Raw genomic sequence first — 26,990 nt, forward strand, 5'->3', positions numbered from 1 at the left:
GTCTCACCTGTGGTAGCAGCCACAATGAGGAGAGAAAATTAAGGTAAGAATGGATACTTTGTTTCTTCTGCATCAAGCCTTGCTCATATTGATATTCAGCAAACAAAAAGATTGCTGATGTGTTCACGAACCATGATGTTTCATAATCCATGTTATATTTGATACATTATCTTTTCTGTTTTCTTATTTCTTATACGGATTTGGAAAATATTGTAATGCATCTTTTGCTGCTATATCTCTAACCTTGCTGTTTTTATCTACAGACGGATGGAAGATGATTTAATAATGTCACTCATTTTTTATAAAAGATTTATTCATTTTATTACAGCCAGATATACACAGAGGAGGAGAGACAGAGAGGAAGATCTTCCGTCCAATGATTCACTCTCCAAGTGACCCGCAACGGGCCGATGCGCGTCAATCCGATGCCGTGTACCAGGAACCTCTTCCAGGTCTCCCACGCGGGTACAGTGTCCCAGTGCACTGGGCCGTCCTCAACTGCTCTCCCAGGCCACAAGCAGGGAGCTGGATGGGAAGTGGAGCTGTCGGGATTAGAACCGGCTCCCATATGGGATCCCGGGGCTTTCAAGGCGAGGACTCTAGCCACTAGGCCATGCCGCCAAGCCCAATGTCACTCATTTTTAAATTCATATCATTATCTAATATATAATTATATTATTTTTTAGAGTTATTTTTTTTACTGCAAAATCAGGAATACAGAGATAAGGGCAGACAGAGAGGAATATTTTTCATCCATTGATTCACTCCCTAGTTTACAGGAGCTGAACTGATGCCAAGCCAGGAGTCTGGAACTTCTTCTGGATCTCTCACACAGGTGCAGGGTCCCAAGAGTTTCGGCTGTCCTTAGCCACTTAACCAGGGCACAAGCAGAGAGCTAGATGGAAACTGTGGCTGTTGGGATTAGGACCAATGCCCATATGGGATTCTAGCACATTCAAGGTGAGAACTTTAACCACTAGGATACCGTGCCAAGCCCAAACCATGCAATATTAAAAAAGTAATCTTGTATAATTGTTTATGCCATTTTTAGAATCTTTATTTATTTTATTTACTTGAGAAGTGGAAAGAAATACATACACAGAGCTCCTATCTATCGGTTTCCTCCCCCAAAGCCTGTAGCGATCAGAACTAAGCCATATGAACACCAGAGTTGAGAACCAAATTCAAGTGCTCATGTGAGTACAGCGACTCAGCTCCCTAAGCCTTCATCTACTGCCTCCCAGAGTGTGAGCTGGCAGGAAGTCACAATTGCAAGTAGATAAGAAACTTTCACCCAGTCATTCTAACAGCTCACAGGTGTCCCAAGGGTTGTCTTAACCATGCCATTTGAAATATGTTGAATTTATCATTTTTTTTACATTAAATTAAAAAGAATCAGGAAAAGTTATCTTTATCATAGAAAGTTTTAGAAAATAACAGTGTTCACTAAAGTGATTTTAAGTTATGCTCCAGGAACAATGTGGTTTAAACAAGGCTACTACACCAACCACCCTGCCTTCTCATTCCAGCAGCATTATATTAGCTCACTCCCACAAGCATCGAATGCTATTTTCTTCATCTTAAGCAAATGCAATCTGTTCTGATATGCCTCTCTAGCTACTACTACAATTCTCTGTGGTTTCCAAAGAAAACCTAACACTTGTAAGTGCTGCATATCCTTTATGCCTTTCTGTCCTCTCATTCTTTTATAACTGAATTCAAACATTTTTACTACCAACCTCTAAAATTGCTCTTGTCAAAGTCATCAATAAAGGCCCTGGCACAATTGCTTAGTGACTAAATACTTGCCTTGCACATGCCGGATCCCATATGGGCACCAGGTCATGTCTTGTTTGATCCACCTCCCATCCAGCTCCCATCCACCTCCCCACGTGTGGCCTGGGAAAGCCGTGGAAAATGGCCCAAATCCTTGGAACCCTGAACCCACATGGGAGACCTGGAGGAAGTTCCTGGCATCTGGTTTCAGATCAGATCAGCTCCACACATTGCGGCTACCTGGGAAGCAAGTCAGTGGATGGAAGATCTCTCTCCTGTCTCTCCTTCTCACTGAAAATCTGCCTTTTAAATAAAAATAAATAAATCTTAAGAAAAAGTCACCAGTAATGTGCATATTGCTGAAGCCAATGATCAATTCTCAGTTCTCATAACTTATTCTGTGAGCAACATGGAATGATGAAGATTGCTCTTTATTTTAAACACTTCTTGCTTCCAGGACATAGCATAGCCCTGATTCTCCTAGACTATTGCTCATTTTGTTTCCTTATATCCTCCTTCTGGTGTTGATGATACATTTCCCTAGGTTCTGGCAGGTTCTCTTCTTCCCTTAACTCCATTAATTTTTCAGGTTATCTCTTCCAATTCCAGGGCTTTAAAAAAAGATTTATTTCATTTTTATTGAAAAGACAGATTTACAGAGGAAGGTAGAGGCAGAGAGAGAAGTCCTCCACCCATTGATTTGCTCCCCAAGTGAGCCACAACAGCTGGTGCCTAGCCAGTACAAACCCAGCAGCCAGGAGCTAGGAGCTTATTCTGTGTCTCTCATAAGAATGTGGCATCCCAAGTCTTTGGGTCATTTTCCACTGCTCTTCCAAACCCAGCAGACAGCTGGATTGGAAGTGGAACAGCTGGGACATGGAATGGCAATTATATGGAATCCCGGCCCACATGCAAGGCAAGGATTCAGCCAGTAGGCTATTATGCAGGGCCCAATCTGAAGGCTTTAAATACCACCTCTTCCATGGACATTTGGCTCACTTGCTGAAAATAGTGATCCGTTTTCACTAACTCAGATACAGAGGAGTTTGTTTTCATATACCAAGAGTCAGCAGGGGTTTATTCAAAGATTCACAAAGCTGGTGGAGACTGTGGCTGCTTCTATGCTCAGTTTCCTCCTCTGAGCAATGGCGCCACTTTGCTCAAATCACATGGCAGTAACAGATCAAATATAAAAGGATAAGTCAAAAACAACAAACCAGATTTTGAGATGAAACAATCATTTCCTACACAAAAATGGAACAGAAATGTCCAAATGAGGACATTTATGCAAAATCCAGAAAACATCAAGTATTGATTAGGACTTCAGCTCCTGAAGAGGAAGAAGATGTTTAGCTTCATATACATGTTAAACTGCATATAGAATCTGACTATACAGCTTGAAAACTTCTCCCTTCTCAGGAGTGAATCTGAAAGCTTGAAAATTCTTGGAGACTTCAGTTGGTGCAGCCATTTCATCTAGGGATATTAGAAACTTGTGGGCCAAACAGAGGAGACAATACAGATATAAAGTCAATCAACAAAATTGAGCCAAGTTGCTTAATTGCTCTATGATTGAAACTCTCAAAATCAATGTGAGAATTTTAAACTGCTTCTATCATACTTGGCTAGTTTATAATATAACTTTACTTCTTTTTATTATTATCATTATATACTACAGTTCCATAGGCCCTGGGATTTCCTTTCCCCTCTAGTCTTCCCTCCCCATTCATTGAGTGCCCCTATATTATTACTATAGCATAGTTTTTCATGCACAGTCATATGTCTATTATTGCAGGCATGGAGAATGCTAGAGTCCGCAGCATCTTAATAAGTATATCATATATAGTGAACAGTTTCATTGAGAGTTCATCTTTGTCTGGAAGTAGAAATGCATAGTCTACATTACACATTTTTTATACATTGTCTTATATGAAAAGCCACAAAACAAAATCAACAGCAGGAAGAAAAATAGAAAATTACAGTGCTGTGAAGCTAAGATACATGCTATTAGATATGATAGTCTCTATTACACAGTAACTGTACATCCCCTTAAATGAAAAACTACAAAAAGAGAAAAAAGAAAAAGAAATTAACAACAATATGAAGTTAAATATCATGTTACTGAATTACTAATGTGTCACTGAAGAAATGAAAAATAAAATTGAGAACCTTCTTGAAAAATATGATGCTTCTGACTAATCTAAATGAGTCATTGAAAAATTTAATGATAAGGAAAGTGCTTTGAAGAGATGAAACTAGCAGAAAAAATCAAAATGCTTGAGATACAGTTTCTGCTGATATTTGTTGGCAAAATGTGTCTCCTGTAGGCAACAAATAGATGGGCTTTGTTTTTTAATCTGGTCTATTAATCTATGATGTTTAATTAAATTATTTCTGCCATTTACATTCAGGGTTAAGCCATTTACACTCAGGTGGTAATTTGCTCCTGTCATTTTAGCAATGGGCTGTTGATTAATTTAGTCTTCTGTTGCTGTTTTACAGGGATATTCTTCACATTTGATTTGGTTGGGTGGGTAATATTCCTTCTCTATCAAGAGAACATCATTTGTAGGGCAGGTTTGGAAGAGGCATATTCTTATAAATTCTCTTTACAGTGGAAGAATTTTATTTCATTTTCAAAAACAAAAGAAAGCTTTCCTCGATATGTTATCCTAGGCTGACAATTTTTTTCTTTTTGAATCTGAAATATGTTGCTCCTTTGAGAGTGTCCTGTGAGTCTCATTGTCATCCCTTTATGTCAGTTGATATTTTTTCAAGTGCACATTTAAGGATCTTTTCCTATGCTTGATTGAAGAGAGCTTGATGATCATGAATCATGGTGAAGAACACTTTTGGTCAAGCCTGTTGGGGGTTCTGTGCCCTCCTGAATGTTGCTTCCCAATTCTTTCTCTAGATTAGGGAAATTTTCTTTATTATTTCATTAAATATATCTGTAAAACCAGTTTTTCTTTCTGCACCTTTTGGGACTCCCATAACTCTTTTATTAGATCTCTTAATAGTGTATTTCAATTCTTGAATACTGGATATAAGGGTGATCTGATTGCAGCATCTGTCACCCCATTGATTGCCATGGTGGTTTGGCTGATGTGGCTGGTTAGGAGGGTGTCCCCTTCCTCCCTCACCACTCCATGGGCGTCCCTTCTGAAGCTGCATGCTCGGTTGAAGAGGACAACCATCCCCACTAGAGGAGGACCAGTCTTCAGTCAAGGGTATATGAGTAGCAGCACTCCCCTGCTAGAACCTACACACAAGCTTTCAATTCTTGAATACTTTTTTTGGTCTGATCCAGCTCAGCTTCCAGCTTTTTGCTTGCTTCCTCCGATGACAAGAAATATCTTCCAATTCTGAGATTCTTTTCTCTGCTTGTTTCATTCTATTTTTGAGACTCTCCATTATACTTTTAATTTGCTCTACTGCGTTCTTAATTTCTGATATATCAGCTTTCATGTGATTCATTTCCAGGGTGTCATATTCCTTGAATTCCTAGACATAATGCTTTATGTCTTTCTCATTGTTGATAAGACGTTTTATAGCAAGTGTTTTGAATTCTGTATCTCCCATATACTCAATGTCTTCCTCAGTTAACTCTGAAGTTGACAAAAGGTTTTGGTCCTCTGCAAATGAATATTTGCAGAAATATTCATTATGCCTCTGTCTCTTACTCTTGGTCATTGTACTTCTGGTGAGCAAATTCTTCTCCTTGGGTCAGGTTTCTAAGCTCTGTCTACAGTTCAATTTTACTTATTGCGGTTGGTACACAGCTTTTTGTTTGTAGTCACAATGGTCTCTGTAGCCCCAGCTCCTGGTTCACCACTCTCCACGTCCAGTGATATCATGCTGAGGCTGCAGTGTTGATTCTGCTAACTTTCTTTCACTTCCTGTCTGAGCAGTTATCAGGATTATGGAGACACTGCTTGTCCAATATAGCAAGGCTGTTGGTAGTGCTGATCATGTCAGAACCTGTTGACCATTAGGTGTGATGGCTACATGGACCTATTTTTGACCCATGCAATGCCACAATCAATATTATTTTTCCTGTGAAACCATTGCAATCCACTGAACTCAGTGAGTTTTCACCAAATTCAGCATATACACGGCTTATTGTTGCCCCTTGCACTCTTAATTTCTTAACCACACTGTAAAAACGGTGCTTGATGTGCCTAGAGTTGTTGATATGCTGACCATCAAGTCTGAGGATTACCCAGACCTCTCTTAGATGGGACCAGTAGGATACCACGTTGTTGCTTTTCACTACGTCAGAAATAAGTTCACTCTCTGCTCTGTGCATGAGCATTGCTACCCCATGACTTTTGCCTCTTCAAGCAAAATGGAGCCTAATTCAGCTTTAGGGAGTGGTCTGGGGTGTGAAATCCACCCTGTTCCCACTGCTCATCTGGGACCTGCACTCTGTCTCTGCTCTCAGTCAAAGCAAACATACCAACAGGATGGGCAGTCCTGTGATTGTTTCACCTCCTGAGCTTCTGGTAAATGTACTTTTCAACCTTGTTGCTGGTGGAGTTCTGGCTACAGTGGAATTCAGATCACCATTGGCTGAATGCTGCTGAGATATCAGTTATTGCAACACCACACCATTGTGACTGTGCTTTCCTGTGTCTGCCAGTCTCCAGTTGTCACTCTGCTGTTGTTCTAACTTCTTCTAATTCCAGGAATGTGCCGTCTCTGCTTCACACTAGCTAATATTTCTGCATCTGTCTAAATGTGTCTTTACCCTATTCTGCCATCTTGATTCTCCAATAATTATATCCTATCTTCTTCAGGAATAAGGCCAACCAATGATTATGGCAGGTGATTAAAATATATTAATAGATACTACTTAACCATCTTATTTTTCAGTACTAAAATATGTCTTGTTTTACTTTCCATTCTACTGGCTTCAACTATTTGCTGTTGCTTTGCATGCATTTGAAGCATGAATCAGTGGGTGGGAATCTGAGACTCTGAATTACAAGGAAAATGAATACAATAAATAAGAATTGTAATTAATAAATATTATCCACTCCAAAATGATGAATAAATATTTCTTCTAAATTGCTTTGTAGGGACAAATCATTAATACTCATAGAGCTCACATAGAATTTATAGGGAAAGGTATATTCTCATCTGTAGAAAAGAGAATGCTTTATGTAAATATATGCTTAGGTATGTATTTGGCAGGAGGAGCTCCTCACTCTTCACAGGGATACTATGGAAGGTGTAATGTTAATATTGTTAGATGCCTGTAATATAGCAGGAAAATTGAGGGCATTTTATTTGATATGAACTGAGATTCTCATAAATGGAAATAAAATATTACATAATATGATTTTGTACATGTTCACAATATAGAAAGCACCTTATAAAGTGCTACAAGAGAAAAAAGTAACACAAGAGCAGGAAACACATTATCAGTTAATATGCATTGAGTATTTATATTTGAAGAAAAGGCATGAATAGATTTCCAAGTGTTTGGTCGCTGAGTTTCCATAAAACAGGTTTCAATTAAAATTAATTTGTCCCATGAGATGTAATTGTTCCAAAATGGATCTTTTCAATCCATAGAACTTCCTTTATTAAAATTAATTGTTTTAAGGTTGATTTTATTTTTTATTGTAATGTCAGATATACAAAGGAAGAGAGACATAGAGGAAGATCCTCCATCGTTTGATTCACAATAGTCACAACAGCTGGAGTTGTGCCAATTGGAAGCCAGGAGCTTATTCCAGGTTTCTCACATGGATGCAGGGTCCCAAGGCTTTGGACCATCCTCCAATATTTTCCTAGGCCACAAGCAGGGAGCTGGATGAGAAGCAGGGCTGCACCCATATGGGATCTATTCAAGGCGAGGAGTTTAGCTGCCAGGCCACTATGCTGGGCACAAGATGCCACTGAATTTCACAAATGTTCACTTTTAAATTGCAGAGCTCTTAAAATTTGATTTAGGTTACCCTAAATGTTTTAAGTGTGTAGAAAAGAAATGCATAATTATAGTAATAGGGCCAATTGAAACTAGGTAGTACATCTACTCCTTGGGATACAACTCAGTCATAAAAAAGAGTGAAATTTTACCATTTGCAACGGAGTGTTCCCAACTAGAGAGCATTATTCTCAGTGAAATAACCCAATCCCAAATTGGCAAATACTGTATGTTCTTTCTGATATAATGCAAAATTCAAGATCAATACAGTTTCAACATTGTCATTGCTGCATCTTAGAAAATAATTTTCAATTTTTAAAAATAGGGTTTTTTTGTATTAACCTTTTCACTGACTCATAAGCAGCATTATTTTCCTCTGATTTTTTCTTTAAGAAGGTTTTTATTTTCTTGTAATTTCTTCAGTGGCACACCGGTTCATTCTGCTGCATGTTATTTAATTTATGTTGCTACAATTTTATTTTTCCTCCTTCTATTCATTTTGCTTTATTGCTTTTCACTTACTGTAATGCATATTAGCTGTGCAATGCAGAATATCACATCTAAATGTGAAGATACAAATGTAGTATGTGTCTCCATTTTCACTTCAAAGAGGGACCCCTATGAAAATGTTAAATGTATCTTGACAATAACATGCTGGACTCTGTTATTAACCATTTCTATAATGTCAAGTTACACTTAAGTAGAGGACTTATTATTATTTGTAAGAGACAATAACATTGTAATAATAAGGCAGAAATAAGAATAATATAGCAGAAATAAGGGATTTGGGGCAGTATTAGGAGTAAGATGAATCCTAAATCCTATCAATTGTATCATAAAATAATAAAGAAAAACAAAACAAACAAAAGGAAAATTTTGACCAATAAGTTCTATAATATCAGTGAATATTTTGCATTAGTCATCTTAAGTGATTCATGTAGTAACATTTTTCATTCTGTAATTCATGTGTTGGTAACCAAGTAAGTGATAAAATGCAATTTTTGTATCAGCTAATGTTATGAGCACTACTTACTCTGAAATAATCCATTAATATGTGCTCTACTTCTTGTTTTGTCTTTTAGTCCGTTGGCATTGTTGTTTATTTTGTTGAAAATAAAAAAAAAACACACATTGAAGAAAAAAGACATAAGGCTATGGAATAGACAAATGAGATTTAATGATAATGAGTATAATTTATTATAAGGAAAATGTAGCATTTTAAATATTTTATTTTCACTTGGAAGGCAGTGTTACAGAGTGGAGGAGAGATCTTTTGTATGCTGGTTCACTCCTAATGTCCACAACAGCCAGAAATGTGTCACTCTGAACCCAGGGCCAAGAGCCAGAACCCAGGAACTTTCTCTAAGTTTTACACATGGACTTGAACCATCATCCACTGCTTTTACAGGTCTTAAGCAGGGAGCTGAGTCAGAAGGGAGTAGCTGGAATGCAAACTGGCACCAATATGAAATGTGGCATCATAGATGGAAGTTCACAGCAAGAATCATATGTTCAGTAGTTAAAAGCACTGATGTTTGATTAACTTTACTAAAATTTGAAAGCAACCACAGGATTCACACTTTACCATGGACAACTTTATATTATAAATTATACAAGATTTTAATTACCTTTGAGGACTGCAAACTTTAGGAATTGTTATACAGATTAACCATGCAAGAAATGTATCGATACATACAATGGTAAGGAACTAAATGACTGATAAAGTATATGAGATAAGTTTACAAGGGTCGTTAGATCAGAAGAAATGTTTTTCAATTTCAGTAACTAAATACAAGAGCTGACAATAGATTTGTACTTATAACAAGTACATTTATATATTTGTGACTCAAATTAGGTTCTCTTGTTAAAAATAGAATGCTAGAATCTCAAAAAAAATCAATATTAGCCTTATTTAATTTAAATGTACTTAGAATTTTGTTTAGCCTCATTCAGTTATATTTACTTTTAAATTTACAAAATATTGAAACTGTTTTCTTCCATGAAAAAAACAGGTAAGTATGTTTTTAAAAATAAATCTAGCTATATAAATATTTGTATATATTCTCAAACCTACTTGTTTTAGTATTTCAAATAAAAGGACAAAATCTGATGTATAGATTTATGTCTGATATAATTTCTTAATAAAATACAAATAGTCAAGAGAAAGCAGAAACATTTTTTTTGAGATAATTAAGATCCTTTATTTTGTAACAGAAGGTGGAAAATAACATTCTTAACAGAGAGGTCACTTTTTCCACTCTCAATTCATTACAAAATACTGATACTTTATCATACTTATAAATCAAGTATTATTTTGGAAATCAGGTTAGTGCAAACATATAAACATGGAGAATACATTTTATTTCTAATACACATAATTTCCCATTAATGTGAACAAGCTGAAAAGAGAACAGTTGGTATTGTGGATAAGAATATCAACAAGTGCACTGTCCAAAGATAAATAGGAAAGTTTTAGTGAAAAGTGAAAATGCTATCATATAACCATTTAATCACCAGTGTGAAATAAAAAAAAAACAGAAAAAATTTAGTTGATTTGGACTTCATATTAATTTTTTATTGGTATATTCTCTTTTTCTATTATTTTGTATTTTTACATTTATTATTATTATTATTATTATTATTATTATTATTATTATTATTATTATTTTGTGATACAGTTCCATAGGCTCCTGACATTTCCCTTATCCCCTACATAAATCCCTGCTCCCCCAGCCTAGTTCCTCTATATCATTAATAAAGTATAGTGCTTCATACACAGTCTTATGTGCATCATTGCGGGCATGGACAATGGCAGAGTCCAGCTTCTTATTGTCAAGATATAATAAACAGTTTCACTCTAAGTCCATCTTTGTCTGGAAGTAGAAATGCATACAACATAGTATCCTCACATCTGGATGTTAGTCTCCATTACACAGCTACTGTATATCCCCTTAAATGAAAAATCAAATTACAAAATCAAAAATAAAAAGAAAAATTGAAATCTACAATGCCATGAAATAAAATGACATGTTACTAGCTATGACAGTCTCTATTACACAACGACTATATATCCCCTTAAATGAAAAGCCACAAAGCAAAATCAACATCGGGGAGAAAAAAGAAATTAACAACACCATGAAGTTAAATAACGTGCTATTAAATGACTAACGTGTAGCTGAAGAAATGAAAATCAAGAACCTTCTTCAAGAAAATGATGCTACTGTATGATCTATGACATTGAAAGATTTAATCAGAAGAAAGTGCTTTGAAGAGATGAAACTAACAGAAAACAACAAAACTCATATGATATAGTTTCTGCTGGTTTTTGTTGGTGAGGTGTGTCTCTTCTAGACAATAAATAGATGGGTTTTGTTTTTTAATCCAGTCCACAAATCTATGACATTTGATTGAGCTCAAGCCATTTACATTCAGAGTTTAATATGTATGGATAGTACTTTGTTCCTGTAATTTTAGGAATGGGTTGTTCATTGGTGTAGTCTTCTGTTGTCATTTTACTGGGATGTTCTTCCCAATTGTATTTTGTTTTTGTGGTGCTATTCCTATTCTCTGTCAAAACAACATCTTGAAACATCATTTGTAGGACAGCTTTGGAAAGGACAGAACAACAGCAGAGGGTTCTCTGGAGACTGACAAACACAGGAAAGCAGCAGACACACCAATGTGGTGTTGTAGTGACTGCAGCATTTAGCTAATGGTGATGTGAACTCCACCAGCAGTCAGAACTCCACCAGCAATCAGGTGGGAAGGGACTTTCACTGAGAGCTTGGGAGGCAACCCCAGACAAAGAACTGTCCATCCTGCTGGTTCATTTGATTTGATCAGGAGCAGAGACAGAGCTACAGAACCCAGAAGAACAGTGCGAGAACAGGGTGTATTTCACAGCCCAGTCAGCCCCCTAGAGCTGAATTGGGCAACATTCACTTAAGGAGGCAAAGGCAAGGGAAAGGACTGAGCATAGGTTGAGCCTGGAGTGAACACCTTTCTGACTCAGTGAATTGCAGCAACGTGGCATTCAATAGGTTCCACTCAAGACAGGTCTGGGTAGCCCTCAGACCTGATGGCCAACAGATCAAGAACTCTAGAGGTGGTACATCAGGAACTGATTTGTACACTGTGGCAAAAGGTTTTATGACTGCAAGGGACAACAGTAACTAGCACATATGCTGAGCTCACTGGAACTCACTGAGTTCAGTGGATTGCACTGGTCCTGCAGGGAAATAATACTGGCTATGGTATCATATGTGTCAAAATAAACCCATGTGGCACCCAGACCTAAAGTCCAACAGGTTCCGACAATATCAGTGCCACCAACAACCTAACTATATAGGACACCTGGTGTCTCCCTAATCCTGCTACCTGTTTCAACCAGAACGGGGAGAAAAGCTGCAGAAATAATGGATGCAGCCTCAGCGTGGTATCACAGGAGGGGGAGAGTGGTGAGCCAGAAGCTGGGGCTGAGGAGACTACAGTGGAAATCTAACATAAGAACCCAGATCTGGAACTCGCTGGAAGGAGTGGCACAATTGCTGCAAGCAAATTGTTGTGCAACAACTGCAATAAATAAAATTGCATTGTAGACCTGTGGGTCACACAGCTTAGAAACCTGCCCCAAGGGGAATACTCTGCTAACCAGAAATGCAATGATCCAGAGCAAAAGAAGAGACAACAGCACAATGAATATTACCAAAAACTCCTGCAAAAGAGCAAAACCCTATGCCAACCTCAGAGCTAACTGAGGAAGACATCAAGAAAATGGGGAACACAGAATTCATAAAACTCATTTTAAAGGTTCTGATCAGCAATGAAAAGCACATGCAAGAGTTCAAAGAATTTAAGAAAGCAATAAAGAAAATCAAGGCTAATATATCAGAAATTAAGAACACACTAGAGCAAATTAAAAGTACAATGGAGAATTTCCAATATAGAATGAAGCAAGCAGAAGAAAGAATCTCAGAATTGAAAGATATTTCTTGTCATCAGGGGGAAGCAAACGAAAAGCAGGAGGCTGAGCTGGATCAGGCAAAAAAAAATATTCAAGAATTGAAATACACAATTAAGAGACCTAATACAAGGGTTATGGGAGTCCCAGAAGGAGCAGAAAGCAAAACTGGTTTTACAAATATGTTTAATGAAATAATAAAACAAAATTTCTCTAATCTAGAGAAAGAATTGGGAAACAAGATCCAGGAGGGGCACAGAACCCCCAATAGACTTGACCAAAAATGGTCTTCACTAAGACACATGATCATCAATGAACATAGGAAAAGATCTTTAATGAACATAGGAAAAGATCCTTAAATGTCCACTTGAAAAACAGTTAATTGACATATAAAGCAGTCCCAATTAAACTCACAGGAGATCTCTCACAGGAATATAAAGACAAGAAGAGAATGGAGTGACATATTCCAGATGCAAAAAGAAAAAAAAAATATCAGCCAAGGATAACATATCCAGCAAAGCTTTCTTTTGTCTTTGAAATGAACTAAAAGTTAAAAGAATTTGCCTTTTCCATATTTGTTCTTAAGCAAAGCTTTTATGTATATAATCTGCTTCCAGATCTTTGCTTTGGCCAGAGAACTACTCAGAAGACCCATTTGCTTCAAACCACTGCAATAATGGTTCAAATAGTTGCAACTTTATTAAATCTTGTTGCTTTTCTTTGAGTATTAAAGGTAATATGAAATAAAAATTAAGAAGACCTTATTTCTCTCTATTAATTTTTTACAACTCCTGATTTTTTCCTCTTCAGTTCATCACTTTTTAATTAATACATTTTGAGGAATGAATCATTTTGTTGGGGAATTTAAAGTAGGCTTGTGGTCATTCTCTGAGTTTTCTTTTAACCAGTATTAACTAGCAACTAGATAAAATTTTTAAGGTTGAATCTGACACTGAGTTGATATATGTTGGTTTTCAATTTTTGTATCCAGTGCTATGCCTTACTTAAGATACCAAAACTATTCCATAGTACAATATGAATAAGAGCCCTCAAGACTGAATAAGAACCCACAAGATTGCATCAAAGAAAGGAAAATTTCATTGTAAAATATCCAAAACCTAAAAATTCTTTGAAAATAAAACCTTGTTATTTTATAGCATTATCATGGTCATATATATCTAATAAATATCTGTTTTATATTTTTATGAATTGTCGTAGAAATTGCCTGAAATGGGTATAGAATTAAAAATAATAAGAATTGAATAGCTCTTTAAAATGAAAATTTGTATATTAATTACTATATGTAATTTAATTGTGAAAAGTAATGGATGTTTCCTGTTTATGTTTTTTTTTTTTGCTATGATATATTCACAGTTTGTTTCTTGCTATTTGGATGAAATTCCAGACTTCATTGGAGTGACAGAGAAGAATTGAACTTAACATGACCTTAAGCACGGATTCAGACTCAGAGGAGCTTGATGGAGAAAAAACAGCTGGAGTTTTAGCTTTAGAAGAAATTGTAATCCAAGACCCCAAATCCCACATAAAATTTCCATTTAGCATTTTATTCTCAACTATTATCTATTGTGGTGAGGTTGCCTCTGCTTTATATATGTTTGAATTTTATCGACAGAAAAATGAAAAATTATTGATGGCATTTACCATTGGCATTATAATTATTGAAGCCATTTTGGACCAAGTGATACTGATGTTTTTTGACATGGACTTGGCCAGAAATAGGGCTGTCTTAGTTTTATCACACATTCTTTTTTTAGGACCTATTGTGAGGTAAGTGGCACTGTTAATTTGTTTTGCTAGAAGAAAACAAACTTATAACAAAAAGGCTAATAACATAAGTATATAATTTAGCATAATACAATTATGATTATCTTAATATATATGCTTACATAATTATATATAAAAGGAAATATATATGTGTATAAAAATAAGAACACCATGTACAATTCTGCAAGCCAGAACACTCCCCACCATACATAGAGGTAAACATTGGTGTGCATCCTTCTCAACTCTGTAGGCAATAGTAAAAATTATTTATTTTTAACTATGGTATAATTGTACAGGGTGTAGGATTTTTTGAACCCATACCCTAAGTTCCTCCCACCAACCAATTTTCCCCATATTATCATAACAGAATAGTCCTAAACATTATTTCTTTTACTAGAAAATGAAATTAGATATGTAAGGAGACAGAGAAAGAGAATGATTGTTCATTCACTGGCTCACTATGCAAACAGCAGAGCTTAACCAACATAAAATCAGGAGCCAGGGACTTCTTCTGTGCATAGGACTTGATAGTTTTGGCAGCTCACTGTTAGTTTCATGGATAAGCAGCGAGCTTGATGGGACTCTGAGGATACACGACACATAGAGCTACCCATATAGGATTCCATCACATTGTACCAATGTGCAGTGCCCAATTTATTTCATTATTTTTAGAACGAGAGTTTGAGTTTCCATAGAATATGATTTTTAACTCTTTATTGTATGGGAAATGACTTATGCATAAGTGAAAAAGAATAAAACATTAACAGAACACAACATAAAAGATCTTGACAAAAATAGGAGAATGTTATGAGAAGTGACAAAAAATAGAATATCTGAGAAGGACTATAAAAAATACAAACAATGGACTAGCATGAAAATGTCAAGATAATTTTGACCAAAAAATAAAATATGTCACATTATAAATTCACACATACAGATTCAGAATGATCCTTTTTCCATAAAAATAAGCTTTATAATTTTTTCATGTGGACTTGTATATTTGGAAAGACTCAAACATTACTATATTCATTACTATATTCATTACTATTTTCATTTTTTTTTTTTTACTGTTTTTTATCCTCATACAGTCTGATTTTCTCACTACAAATCCTTTCCTGTTCAAACAAGCATCTCTTTGACACAACTGATGTATCTGCCCTTTTAAACCGGATAATATCAGAATCCATGTGTGGTATTTTTAAGCAGGATGATATCAGAATTCATTTGTGATCAGTAAATTTTAAAAGCAATAGCCATATTAGTAAGAATTCCTTGAGAAACTATTTTGCACTCTGAAATGAAATAAATCTAGTAAAGGATAATACACTTGATAAAATGATATGCAGAAGTTCATTACTGGCAGTTCACTTAACTGATGCTGCACTTCACATTTATTTTTAGAGAACATCATTGAAAAGATACTGGTTTTACATTTCAAGCTGGTTTTACAAATCTGTTCCCTTATTCTAAATTACAACTGTGACTGCAAATGTTTTTATCATTTTTATATTGTGATAAGGATCTGGTTCCTCTCCTAATTTAGAGTCTTTGATGGTACCATTTGTAGTGTACATATATGAATATATCACTGCCTACAGGGACATGAATAGGATGTGGGAGGTTTGATGTAAGATTTAGAAAAGTAGAAAATAAATGCTATAAACAATACAAATGAAGTTTATCCAAAAGGATGCCCTTCACTTTTCAAGAAGATTGACACAGAAGGGCCACTGTCTCAATCTTTTATAAAAATGCATGGGAACTCAAATTAAGGAATTGATGTGGCACAACTACTGATAGCTATATTTGGTATCAATCTTAACCAGCTGATGTTTGATGCTCAGTAAATAGCAATGTTAGTCATAAATAATACTCCCTATGTGGCTGTTTAAATTACTAACATATACAATCCAGTTTATTTGGGCCATTCCACAATACAGTCCCTCACTAGCAGGCCTCGATGTTGGTCTTGGACTTTGTCTCACTCGAATACCATCTTCAGTAGAGTTCTACTTCAGTTTCTGTCAATAGCATTGGGTGAGCTCAAGATTCCAAACATAATTCGTCCCAATCTTCTTTATCAAGTCAAGCTTTAATATTTTACAGATAGCTTGCAGCAAGATGACATGCTATGACATTTTATGTTGTTTCATATTATATGGTGTGATTTATAATTATAATAGATTTTTAGAGTTTGCATATTATATTAAAAAGATTATAATGTTCATCATTAGTACCTTTTTCATCATTTCAGTTCTACTTTTACAGTTATTAAGAGCTTGCCTTCTACTATTTTAAAATTATAGATTTTTTTTTCACAAGAGCCATGTAAAGTGAATAATAACTATAATGGTTTCCAGATTAGCAATGTGGGGTGAACTGCAGTTCATATTGTGTGCTGATTAATATGGCAATTATTTTCAGTTATTAACTGTTATGAATAGTACTGTCACATTACTGTTGTCTTCTGTATAAAAATATTTATGGGCCTAGTACAGTAGCCTAGCAGCTACAGTACTTGCTTGTACACATTGGGATTATATACAAATGGCTGCTGGTTCTAATCCTGATGGCCCTGTTTTGACCCCAACTCCCTGCTTGTGGTCTAGGGAATCACTCAAGGATGGGCCAAAGCCTTTGGACCTTGAACCTGTGTGAGAAACCCTGAAGAGGCTCCGTGTATCCTAGATTTAGATTGGCACAGCTCCAGGAATTGTGGCTCCTTGGCAAATGAATCAACAAATGAAAAATCTTCCATCTTCCCCTTCCTCCTCTCTATATATCTGACTTCCCAATAAAATAAATAAATCTAAAAACTTAATGAAATGTTACCTTAAGTTTTTAGAAATTTAAGCAGTTTTGTCTTGGAAAAATTTTAAATTTATTATGTTTCGACTCAGTATACAAGTGTTTCACAAATTAAATACTTTTAAATGCTTATCATTGCGTGCAAAGGTAATTTGTATTAAATAATAGTGTGATAACGTGCTTTTATAATTCTTCTAATTCACTAAACCAAACATTATTTCAGTTACCTCAGTTTGTCTGTTAATTTACTCCTTCCTAATCTTAGCAGGCAGTTGATACGCCTTTCCTTATGTTTTTCCAGTTAGGATAAATATGTTTATCTTTCCACGATAGTAGCATTAATAAATAGTTAAAACATTCAAAATTATTTTCAAACTGTTTTTCCCTTAATTTTTATTTTTAATAATTTCATTCCTAGCTTCAAGTAATTCCTTGCCAGCATCACTCTTTACGCTCTACTCCCTATAAGATATCATGCTTTCTAAAAAAAATACTAATCTATTAAGTGCCAATTTAGAATTGATTGTTTCTCCCCAACTAATATCCCATTCTGTAGAAGTTCCAAACACATTTTTAATTTCTATGAGATCACTCATTTCTTAAACTGTACATATGAGTGATACAATGTCACTCTGTCTTTCTGATCCTGGATTCTTCCCTTTAAATATTGGCAGCAATTTTATTCTGGCATCTAAAAAGTAACATTTCATGATATTATGAATATATATCACATTTTGCCTTTCTAATGATCAACACTTAGGCTGTTTGAGACCTTCACAATGTGGATAATGCTGCAATAATGGAGAGTCCATATATCTTATAACTACATATCTAGGTTCACGCCATGAATAGTTCTATCTTATAACTACATATCTAGGTCCATATAACTTATAACTATATATCTAGGTAGTACAATTTTTAAAAATGGTAACTATCTCTACACCAAAGCTGTTGAGACTGCTCACACTGTTTTTCATGATTTTGCTAGAAATTTAGGTCCTAGCTAAATATAGAAGGATCCTCAATTTTCCTTATTCCCACCAGTAACTCCATATATCTTCCTCTTTTTTATGATCAATAAAACACAGATGAGGAGAATTTCTCTTTATTTTCTCTAACTAATATCTTAAATATGTTTAAAATGCTCCTGATAAATGGTTTCATTTCCTCTTTAAGCCTTATTTTCTTTTCTATAGTGGGATTTATTTTTACTATTTAATGTTAACCTATTTATTATAGTTCCTTATGACTCCATTTTGCTAACAGGTATGTGTGTAAGTGTTCATTTCTTCAAGATTATTCCATTTATAGCAACACAGCTCTTTCTACATGCTCTTTTGCTCTCTCATCCTACATCCTAGAGAGTTTTTTGTTGCGCGCCTTAGTCTGGCTAAGAATTTACACACCTTTTCTTACCTTTTCAAAAAACAAGGTATTAATTCTCTAAAAATTGCTTTCTTTCACTTACTGAACTCCCAGCTTTTTGCTCTTCTACTTTTATGAGGTATGTAGTTATGAGTTATATATTTGAGATCATTCTGAGTCTTACAAAAGCAAACACTGCTGCTATAAACTGCTCTCTTCATAATTATTGTATTGTGTCCTGCATGTTTAGGTGTGTTTTATTGTTTTTAAAGAGGGACTTGAAAGTTTTCTTTGGTCTTTTCCTTAATCCATTGGAGATTAAGGCATACTCTTCAATTTTTATTGAATAAATTTCTTAAGGTTTTCTTAATATTGATTCATAGAGTTATTCAGGAGAGTTGATATTGATGCTATTATTTTAAAATAGTTTAGATTTGTTTTCTGACAAAGCATTTAGTGCAATCTAGAAAAGATTATGCAGCATTTTATCAATGTATTTCATGTTCAATTTATTCATAGTGACAATTATTTCTCACACGTCATTTTCAATAGTGATTAAAGAATTCCTGATTTTTTTCCATGTTGACATAAAACATAACAAATCTTCCAAGACACAACATGATTTCCAACATGCACATTCACTCTCAAAACTTTTCACAGCTTAGAAGTGATGGAAGAAGTCATTTCCCTTTTCCCTGCTATATAGCTGAAATGACACTTTGCAAGATCCATGCCAAGTTTTAAGGATTCTTTTCTTTAAAAAATGATTTATTGATTTTTATTGAAATGTCAGATATAAAGAGAGGAAAAGAGACAAAGGAAGATCTTCCACCCACCGATTCACTCCCCAAATGGCTACATCAGCTGGAGCTGAGCTGAACTAAAGCCAAGAGCATGGAGCCTCTTCAGGATCTCTCATGTGGGTGCAGGGTCTGAATGCTTTGAGCCATCCTTGACTACTTTACCAGGTCACATGAATAGCAAGTATTACGGGGTTAGAACCAGAAGCAGAATGGGATCCCAGTGAGTGCAAGGCCAAAGCATTAGCTGGCAATCTTCCACACCAGGCCTGATGATTTCTTTTCTTTTTTTGTTAAGAGTTATGTGTTTTTATCAGAAATTCTGATTAATACAGAGGATAAGAGACATAGAGAAATAACTTCCATCCACAGGTTAATTCACTTACAGGCTGTGATGTAGCAGCTGTGCCTGTCATAAGCCAGGAACTAAGAAAATTCAGCAGATCTCCCACATGGTGCAGTGTCCTAAGACATTGGACCATCCTTGAGGACTTCCATTATTTTAAAACATATATTATTTTAAGACATTAAAACTCTTACTCAAGAAAAAAAAAAGCCTAAATATATTGCATTTTATGTAGGCAGAAGTCAACATTAAATTAATACCACCGAAATGTTATCTACGCATGATGCTATTTAGGAGCTAAAATTAAGAATCTGGGCCCAGCGGCGTGGCCTAGTGGCTAAAGTCCTCGCCTTGAACACCCCGGGATCCCATATGGGCGCCGGTTCTAATCCCTGCTGCTCCACTTCCCATCCAGCTCCCTGCTTGTGGCCTGGGAAGGCAGTTGAGGATGGTCCATTGCATTGGGACACTGCATCCGTGTGGGAGACTCGGAAGAGGTTCCAGGTTCCCGGCATCGGATCTGTTCTCATCAGCCCGTTGCGGCTCACTTGGGGAGTGAATCATCGGATGGAAGATCTTCCTCTCTGTCTCTCCTCCTCTGTGTATATCTGGCTGTAATAAAATGAATAAATGTTAAAAAAAAGAATCCACTGATATTCTATAAATAACTAAGGTTTCCTGCATTACTTTTTGAAAATTAAAGAATTATAGCTTGAAATTTCTTCTCATACATCCTTAAAAGTTGAATAGCTAACTCTGCTTATCACAAGGTTGCCTCATAACACTGAACATCTACCTCTTGGCTATACGTAAGGGCCATGAGATCAATTAAGAGTATAATCCAACTTTGCTCTGTGTATGTTTAGATGATCTCATTATTTTTTTTACCATTAGCTTGAAAGGGATAAAAAATAAAGGGACATTTCACTAACAAGTTAACGCTCCAAATTTCCGTTGTAAGCATTGGGTCAGATAAGTTCCAGCAGATCAGAATTTGACTTGGATTTTGTCTTAGGCTGCAAATGTGTTATTGGGCTTCCAAGAATGAATTAGCAGGAAATTGGATTGAAAGCAACGTGACTAGAATAAACTTGTCATGGGTCATCGCGTGGCTTAATTTGATAAAATAATATAGTATTTAATAAAATTAATATAAAATTTTATTTTATTTCTCACAGACTTTTCAAATTTACATAGATTTTAATATCCTATTTACATACTAACTTCAGAATTTTGTGGTTTTTTTCAGGAAGTTACCTAATGCTATAGTGAGAGTATTATATGGCTTCAAAAGCTACTTTAGCAACCACTAGAGAAATAGCTGAATTGCAAAAGTGAAAAACACTGACCTTGAAAAATTATTTTCCTACTATGTTTAGATCTATATCCTGATTTATAACTGTCATTTACAGTTGTATAAAATTGATTTTTAAGTGTTTGAAAAAGGAAGGAAGATAGAGCATTGTTTGATTCATTCTATTTTATATTTTTCAAGTCATCCAGTATTTATAATAGATTAAGAAATTGAGAACTAGTGGATGGCTTCATGTTTATCAAATTTTATAATGACTCTGAAGGGACAAGTTACTTTTTTTTTTAAAGATTTACTTATTTTATCACAAAGTCAGATATACAGAGAGGAGAGACAGAGAGGAAAATCTTCCATCTGATGATTCACTCCCCAAGTGAGCCGCAACGGCCAGTGCGCAGCAATCCGAAGCCGGGCACCAGAAACCTCTTCTGGGTCTTCCATGCAGGTGCAGTGTCCCAATGCATTGGGCCGCCCTCAACTGCTTTCCCAGGTCACAAGCAGGGAGCTGGATGGGAAGTGGAGCTGTTGGGATTAGAACCAGCGCCCATATGGGATCCCAGGGCATTTAAGGAGAGGACTTTAGCCGCTAGGCCACGCCACCGGGCACTGGACAAGCTACTTTTTAAATCAGGAGCACAACTGCTTCATGTATTTTCAAAATGTACAGCATTTAAATTTACTGTATTACAAGTCATTTTACAACATTTGTTAGGATTCTTATGTATTCCTAGTATTGGTTTATACATTTTAAAAATGTATTTGGATACATTGACAACCAAAATTTGTGAAATAGAAAAGATCTCTAACTTACCTTATTTCTGTTTTAAAACATTTAAATTGCTTCAGAAAGCTCAAATTTATGCACAGTGACTTATATTATACTTTGAATTCAGGTGTTCCAAGTGTGTGTGAACCACATTTATGAAATATATGAACATCTCTGTGAGGTGTATAATTTATTTAACTATTAATGTTATCCTTTCTGAATTTTTCACAACTTAATAATGCTTTATTCTCTTTTCAAATATTTATGAGGAGAAAAGAAAAGATTTGAATCCTGATTTGTCATTTTCTTCTAGTATTTAACCTTGCCACATTTGAGGTACATTTTCTTTGGAAGATTGAACATTTGAATTTAGATTGCATATTTGAGAGGCAGTGTTACATCAAGTGTGGAAAGAACAGAGCTAGCTTCCATCTGCTGGTTCACTCCCCACATTGCCAAAAAGACCAGAGTTGGGCCAACCTGAAGCCAGAAGCCTGCTCCAGATCTCTCTTAATGATGTAGGCTCCCAAGGATGTGAGGTATTCTCTGCTGTTTTCCTCATCAAAGCAGGCATCAAATGCCCATGTGGAATTCTGGCATTTACAGAAGGCCAAGTCAAATATGGTAATTCTGCAACCCACATTTAATTTTTTGGTCTAGCTTTGGATCCTATTTTTAATACTGTTTACAATTATCTTGCTTTCTTATTTTTATCTGATAAATGGTACAAATATGTAGATTCTATGTATAACTTTGCATTTTCTTGTCAGAATATCTTGATTTCTTTGGGACTTTGTGGTGTAATCTTAAGAAAATTTTCTTTTTGCATTATGTTTGAATTATTGAAATCCCTCATTAACTGCCATGAAGTTAAAAACCTGAAAGGTTACTTTTATTTGCTTTTGCCTGTCACTGTTTAAGTTAATTAACATTTCTTTAAACTTTAAGGTTAGAATTACATGAGTTTACAATAAGATTAAGTCACCATTAGAAAATATAAGCATGAGATATGGTTGAAAGATATTTTTTATCCTTGTGGATCAGTCAATCTTGAGAAATGCTTCAATCATGTGGAAAATTTATAAAATATTGAATTATACCTAATCAGAGCACATTTAAACTATGGCCTTCTTTCAGCAAAAGAACTTCCATGACCATGATGTAAATTAAACATCCCCAAAGTGTTCAAATTACATATTAAAAAGGACAAAATAATTAAGGAGGATAAACATATTTTGACAAAAGTAAGGATTGTTTATTTTCTTTTTAAGAGAAAATTTACTTGATTTACTGGAGATGCAGAATTTCATAGAGAGGGAGGAACAGATAGAAAGGTCTTCCATCTTCTGTTTCACTCCCACATGTCCTCAAATATTATAATAATGCTAATCTGAAGCCAGGAGGTTTCTCCTGATGTTTGACATTCCTGCAGGGCCCTGTAGATTGAGGTCACCTATGACACTTTCTCATGCCATTAAAAGGGATATGGGTGGAAAGTAGATCTACCATGCCTCACAGAAGTGCACATATGACATGCTGGCATATGACATGCTGGCTCTTGGATGTAGAGAATAAAACACTTGAGCCAATGCTCAACTCCCAGGATGGTTACATTCTAATCTGTCATAATTCATTTGATATTCAAATGAGAAATTGAGTGACAATATAAAATAGATGATTAACAATGTCTGATTTTTGGATATTGTAATATTTATTTTGGGGATATGATGAATATTTTTGAAATATTTTTGTGCATATTTTTATTAAGAAATGTTGATGTTTGATGTTCCTCAATTCTCACAGGTGTCTACAAATCATTATAAATTATATTAAGCTGGCAAAAAAAAAGCAGCAGAAAAAAAAGAATAAAGAAGATAATGGAATAAATATGATGCTGGAAAAGGAGGACATTCTCTCAATTTGTGATATCATTGTACAGTGCAAAAGTTTCAAATGCATGTCTGTGATTCAGGCTTTTATGTGCTCTGCTCCACAATTAATTGCCCAGTTATATATCACTTTTAATATTAGAGAATGGCCCCTAAGTAGAGGTAAGTTTAGCTGGTTTATGCTGAGAGCCATTCGAGGAAGTAATGTAGGGAAATGCCTTACTTATGTAGCTAGAGAGAATAATGAGGTGACACAAATTGGAATTTTGGTGTTGGGCCATACAGCTGAGTAATGCCAATTCCCAGCCAAGAGACCAGAGCTTTAGCTGAGTGCACATGGATGCAGGGGCTTAAGAATTTGGGCCGTCCTCCATTGCTTTTCCAAGTTACATTAGCAATAACCTGCTTCACAGGATGGCTCAAGGTGTGCACATCTGAAAAAACAACTCCCACTTGAGGTGGGCTGGCTCTTGCAGCAGCTCTGAATCCTGCCACCTTGCCATAAGTCTGACCACATTTGATAAAACAAAATATTTTAGAGATGATGTGTTTTCATGTTAGTTTCATTTTGATTATTAACATTGTGAGTTAAATGTTTCCTAAAAATATACATTATTAAAAAGCTTTTGAAAGCACACCCCACCACCACGACACGCAAATACACTCTTTTATACTGGTTTCTGTGTTTCATGGTAAATCTATGCAAACCTTGCTTTGGTAGCATTTCTCCAAATAATGGTAAGTACTTATAGAAATTGACTTTTAAAAAAAAAAAAATTACTTGGAAACACTGCAACCATTTTTATCAATTTTGTTCTGTTAAAAATTAAAAAAAAAATAAGTTGCAGTCAGTATGGACAAACAAACCTTTGTTTGCAGCACTGGCTTCCGTGTCATTGCCAGTTCAGTTCCTGGTTGTCCTATCTTTAATCCAGCTCCTTTTATGTGATCTGAGAACGTAGCACAGGCATCCCCAACTCCTTGCAACCCTGATCCCACATGAGACTCCCAGAAGACGCTCCTGGCATTCTTTGGCCTTGCAAATACTGGTGAAATAAGTGGATGGGAAATCTCTCCTTTCCTACTTTGTGGAAATCTGCCTCTTCAAAAAAAAATCAATAAAACTTTAAGAAATGAAATCTTTAACGGATGCTAAAATTAACACAAAATGTTAATTGTTATCTTCATGTCTATAGTATATTACAGCTGAATCTATAATTTATTTCCTCCAATGATAGATGGTTAAAAATATATCTATAATTTTCTTCAAAACATTTTCAATTTATTAAAAAATAGCTTGAAATTATCTAATATCTGCTTTCACTTACCTATGTTTTAATTTGAAATTCAGAGTGATGTTTTTTAAATACACTTTCTCAAATTCAATATTTTCTAGCATGTATTCAATGAGGAATAATACCATACTTGGAGTCCTTTTGGACTACACTTCTAAAGATATAAAGGGACTGGCGTCACTCATTGTCTCAGTGATGTGCAAGCACAACTTATATATTCATGTAATTATCTGAGGAATGACAATTCACTCTTTTATCTGCTTATTTAATACCCATGTATGCATTGTTACATATGTATTTGATGGAATTTTATTATTTCTTTCAAGTGAATGTACTATAAATTTATTTCTATAGCATTGTCTACTCCTCTTCCTTTACTTCCTGTCCCATCAATCAGTTACATTTGTTCACTCTGTCTCTAGGATTCATGTTGACTCCAGAATTTATTTGTACTTTCTGCTAAAACCTTGGCCTAAGTATTTTTCATGTTGCATCAGCCTTTTCTTTGATATTCTCACCTCCTCCTAAACTTTCCATAAGGATTAGAGTTACTAATAATGCTAAATGCATGTCTTATAAATGTGAAGATTGAATCATAAATTCTTCAAATAGCCTATCATAATTCAAAGTTTCAGAGTTGAATTTCTATAGTTCCTTCTGAAGAATTATTCACTTGAAGGAAATGCATTTGTGCCCATGTGTGCATGAACAAATATTCATATATGCTTATATTTTCTCAAGTAAAATTAGAATTATAGGATACTATTTACTTTGGTTCCAGTCACAGATGATTAATGATGCATGTAACAACAAAAACCTTTACACTGTATAAAAGAAACTAGGTGGTAATATGTTTTTAATATAATCTGAAAAAATTACATCAGAAAGTCTCTAAAAGTTTTGTATTTGTTTTTCATAGCAATTTTGACGACATTTTCTCTGCTATCAGTCACATATGGTGCCATTCTCTGCAATATATTGACCATCCAGATCAAGTACGATGATGCTAAGTTACACCCCTTACAGTATCTGCACATCATGATATGGCGTAGCTTGGAGATTACCTCTCGAGTTGTGACTGTGGTACTTTTTATCACATCCTTAAAACTAAAGAGCATGTACTTTATATTAATCACATTTTCTATATCATTTCTGGCACCGTGGCTGGAGTTTTGGAGAAGTGGGGCTCATCGTTCTCGCAACAGGAGAAAGAGATCACATCCAAAATGTACTCTTGTGGTGATCACTCTACTATATGCAACCATTGACTTCTCCTGCTGGTCATCAGTGAAACTGAAGTTTTCAAGTGAGGAAATAATTGACAAGACGCAGAAGTGGGTTCATAGAGCACTACATTACATCCCAAGATTTTTAGAAAATGTGATAATGGTATTGATATTCAGGTATGATGGCAGAAAAACTTTGTTGAATTGTTGTGACACAGTAATTGCTGTGCAACTGATCTTAAGTTATATATTATCTATTGGATTTATGCTCATCTTCTATGAGTATTTATGCCCAGGCTCCTGTGACTTACCATAAGATTCTTAAAAGCAGATGGAATCACAGTGACTACATAGGATCATCTAGTATAGAGTCTATTAAAGGAACTCTTAGAAAGTTAGCATAAAATTTGTCTTTTTTGATAAAGGAGTTGGTATTTTATATCCAAGAAATGCTATTCACAATACAAACAATAAGATGGAAAATTTGCATAAAGCTATAAGCAAAGAACTGAACAGGGTTTAAACAAGAAAAAATACATAATTTTAACATTGTTTACTATCTTCTTGTTAATCACTTGCCAATTATCCTATGAATTCCTAATATCAGACCCCAATTTTGCCTATGAGAGTTTTTAACAATGAAAGATGTTTCTAACGTAATATAATGAAATGTCAAGAGATGAGTGTAACAAATATGTTCGGGTTTTCCTGAGGTCATAACAAAAGT

The 26,990-nt window shown here is 35.2% G+C and overlaps 1 protein-coding gene across 1 annotated transcript; it reads left to right on the plus strand.

Annotated features, from left to right (window-relative positions):
- On the plus strand, positions 1–26,584 carry XKR3 (XK related 3). Its single transcript, XM_058659364.1, has 4 exons — positions 1–43; positions 14,046–14,459; positions 23,657–23,904; positions 25,957–26,584. The coding sequence occupies exons 2-4, from the start codon at positions 14,113–14,115 to the stop codon at positions 26,577–26,579; spliced, it is 1,218 nt and encodes a 405-aa protein (XP_058515347.1). The 5' UTR covers positions 1–43; positions 14,046–14,112; the 3' UTR covers positions 26,580–26,584.
- Positions 26,585–26,990: the final 406 nt, after the last annotated feature.

Source organism: Ochotona princeps, chromosome Y (assembly GCF_030435755.1).
Source record: "Ochotona princeps isolate mOchPri1 chromosome Y, mOchPri1.hap1, whole genome shotgun sequence".
NCBI lineage: Eukaryota > Metazoa > Chordata > Mammalia > Lagomorpha > Ochotonidae > Ochotona > Ochotona princeps.

Coding starts and splice junctions, on each gene's coding strand:
- XKR3 (XM_058659364.1), top strand. CDS start 14,113: ATGACCTTAAGCACGGATTCAGACTCAGAGGAGCTTGATGGAGAAAAA. Junction 14,460..23,656: donor TTTTTAGGACCTATTGTGAG/GTAAGTGGCACT, acceptor CAATTCTCACAG/GTGTCTACAAATCATTATAA. Junction 23,905..25,956: donor AGAATGGCCCCTAAGTAGAG/GTAAGTTTAGCT, acceptor TGTTTTTCATAG/CAATTTTGACGACATTTTCT.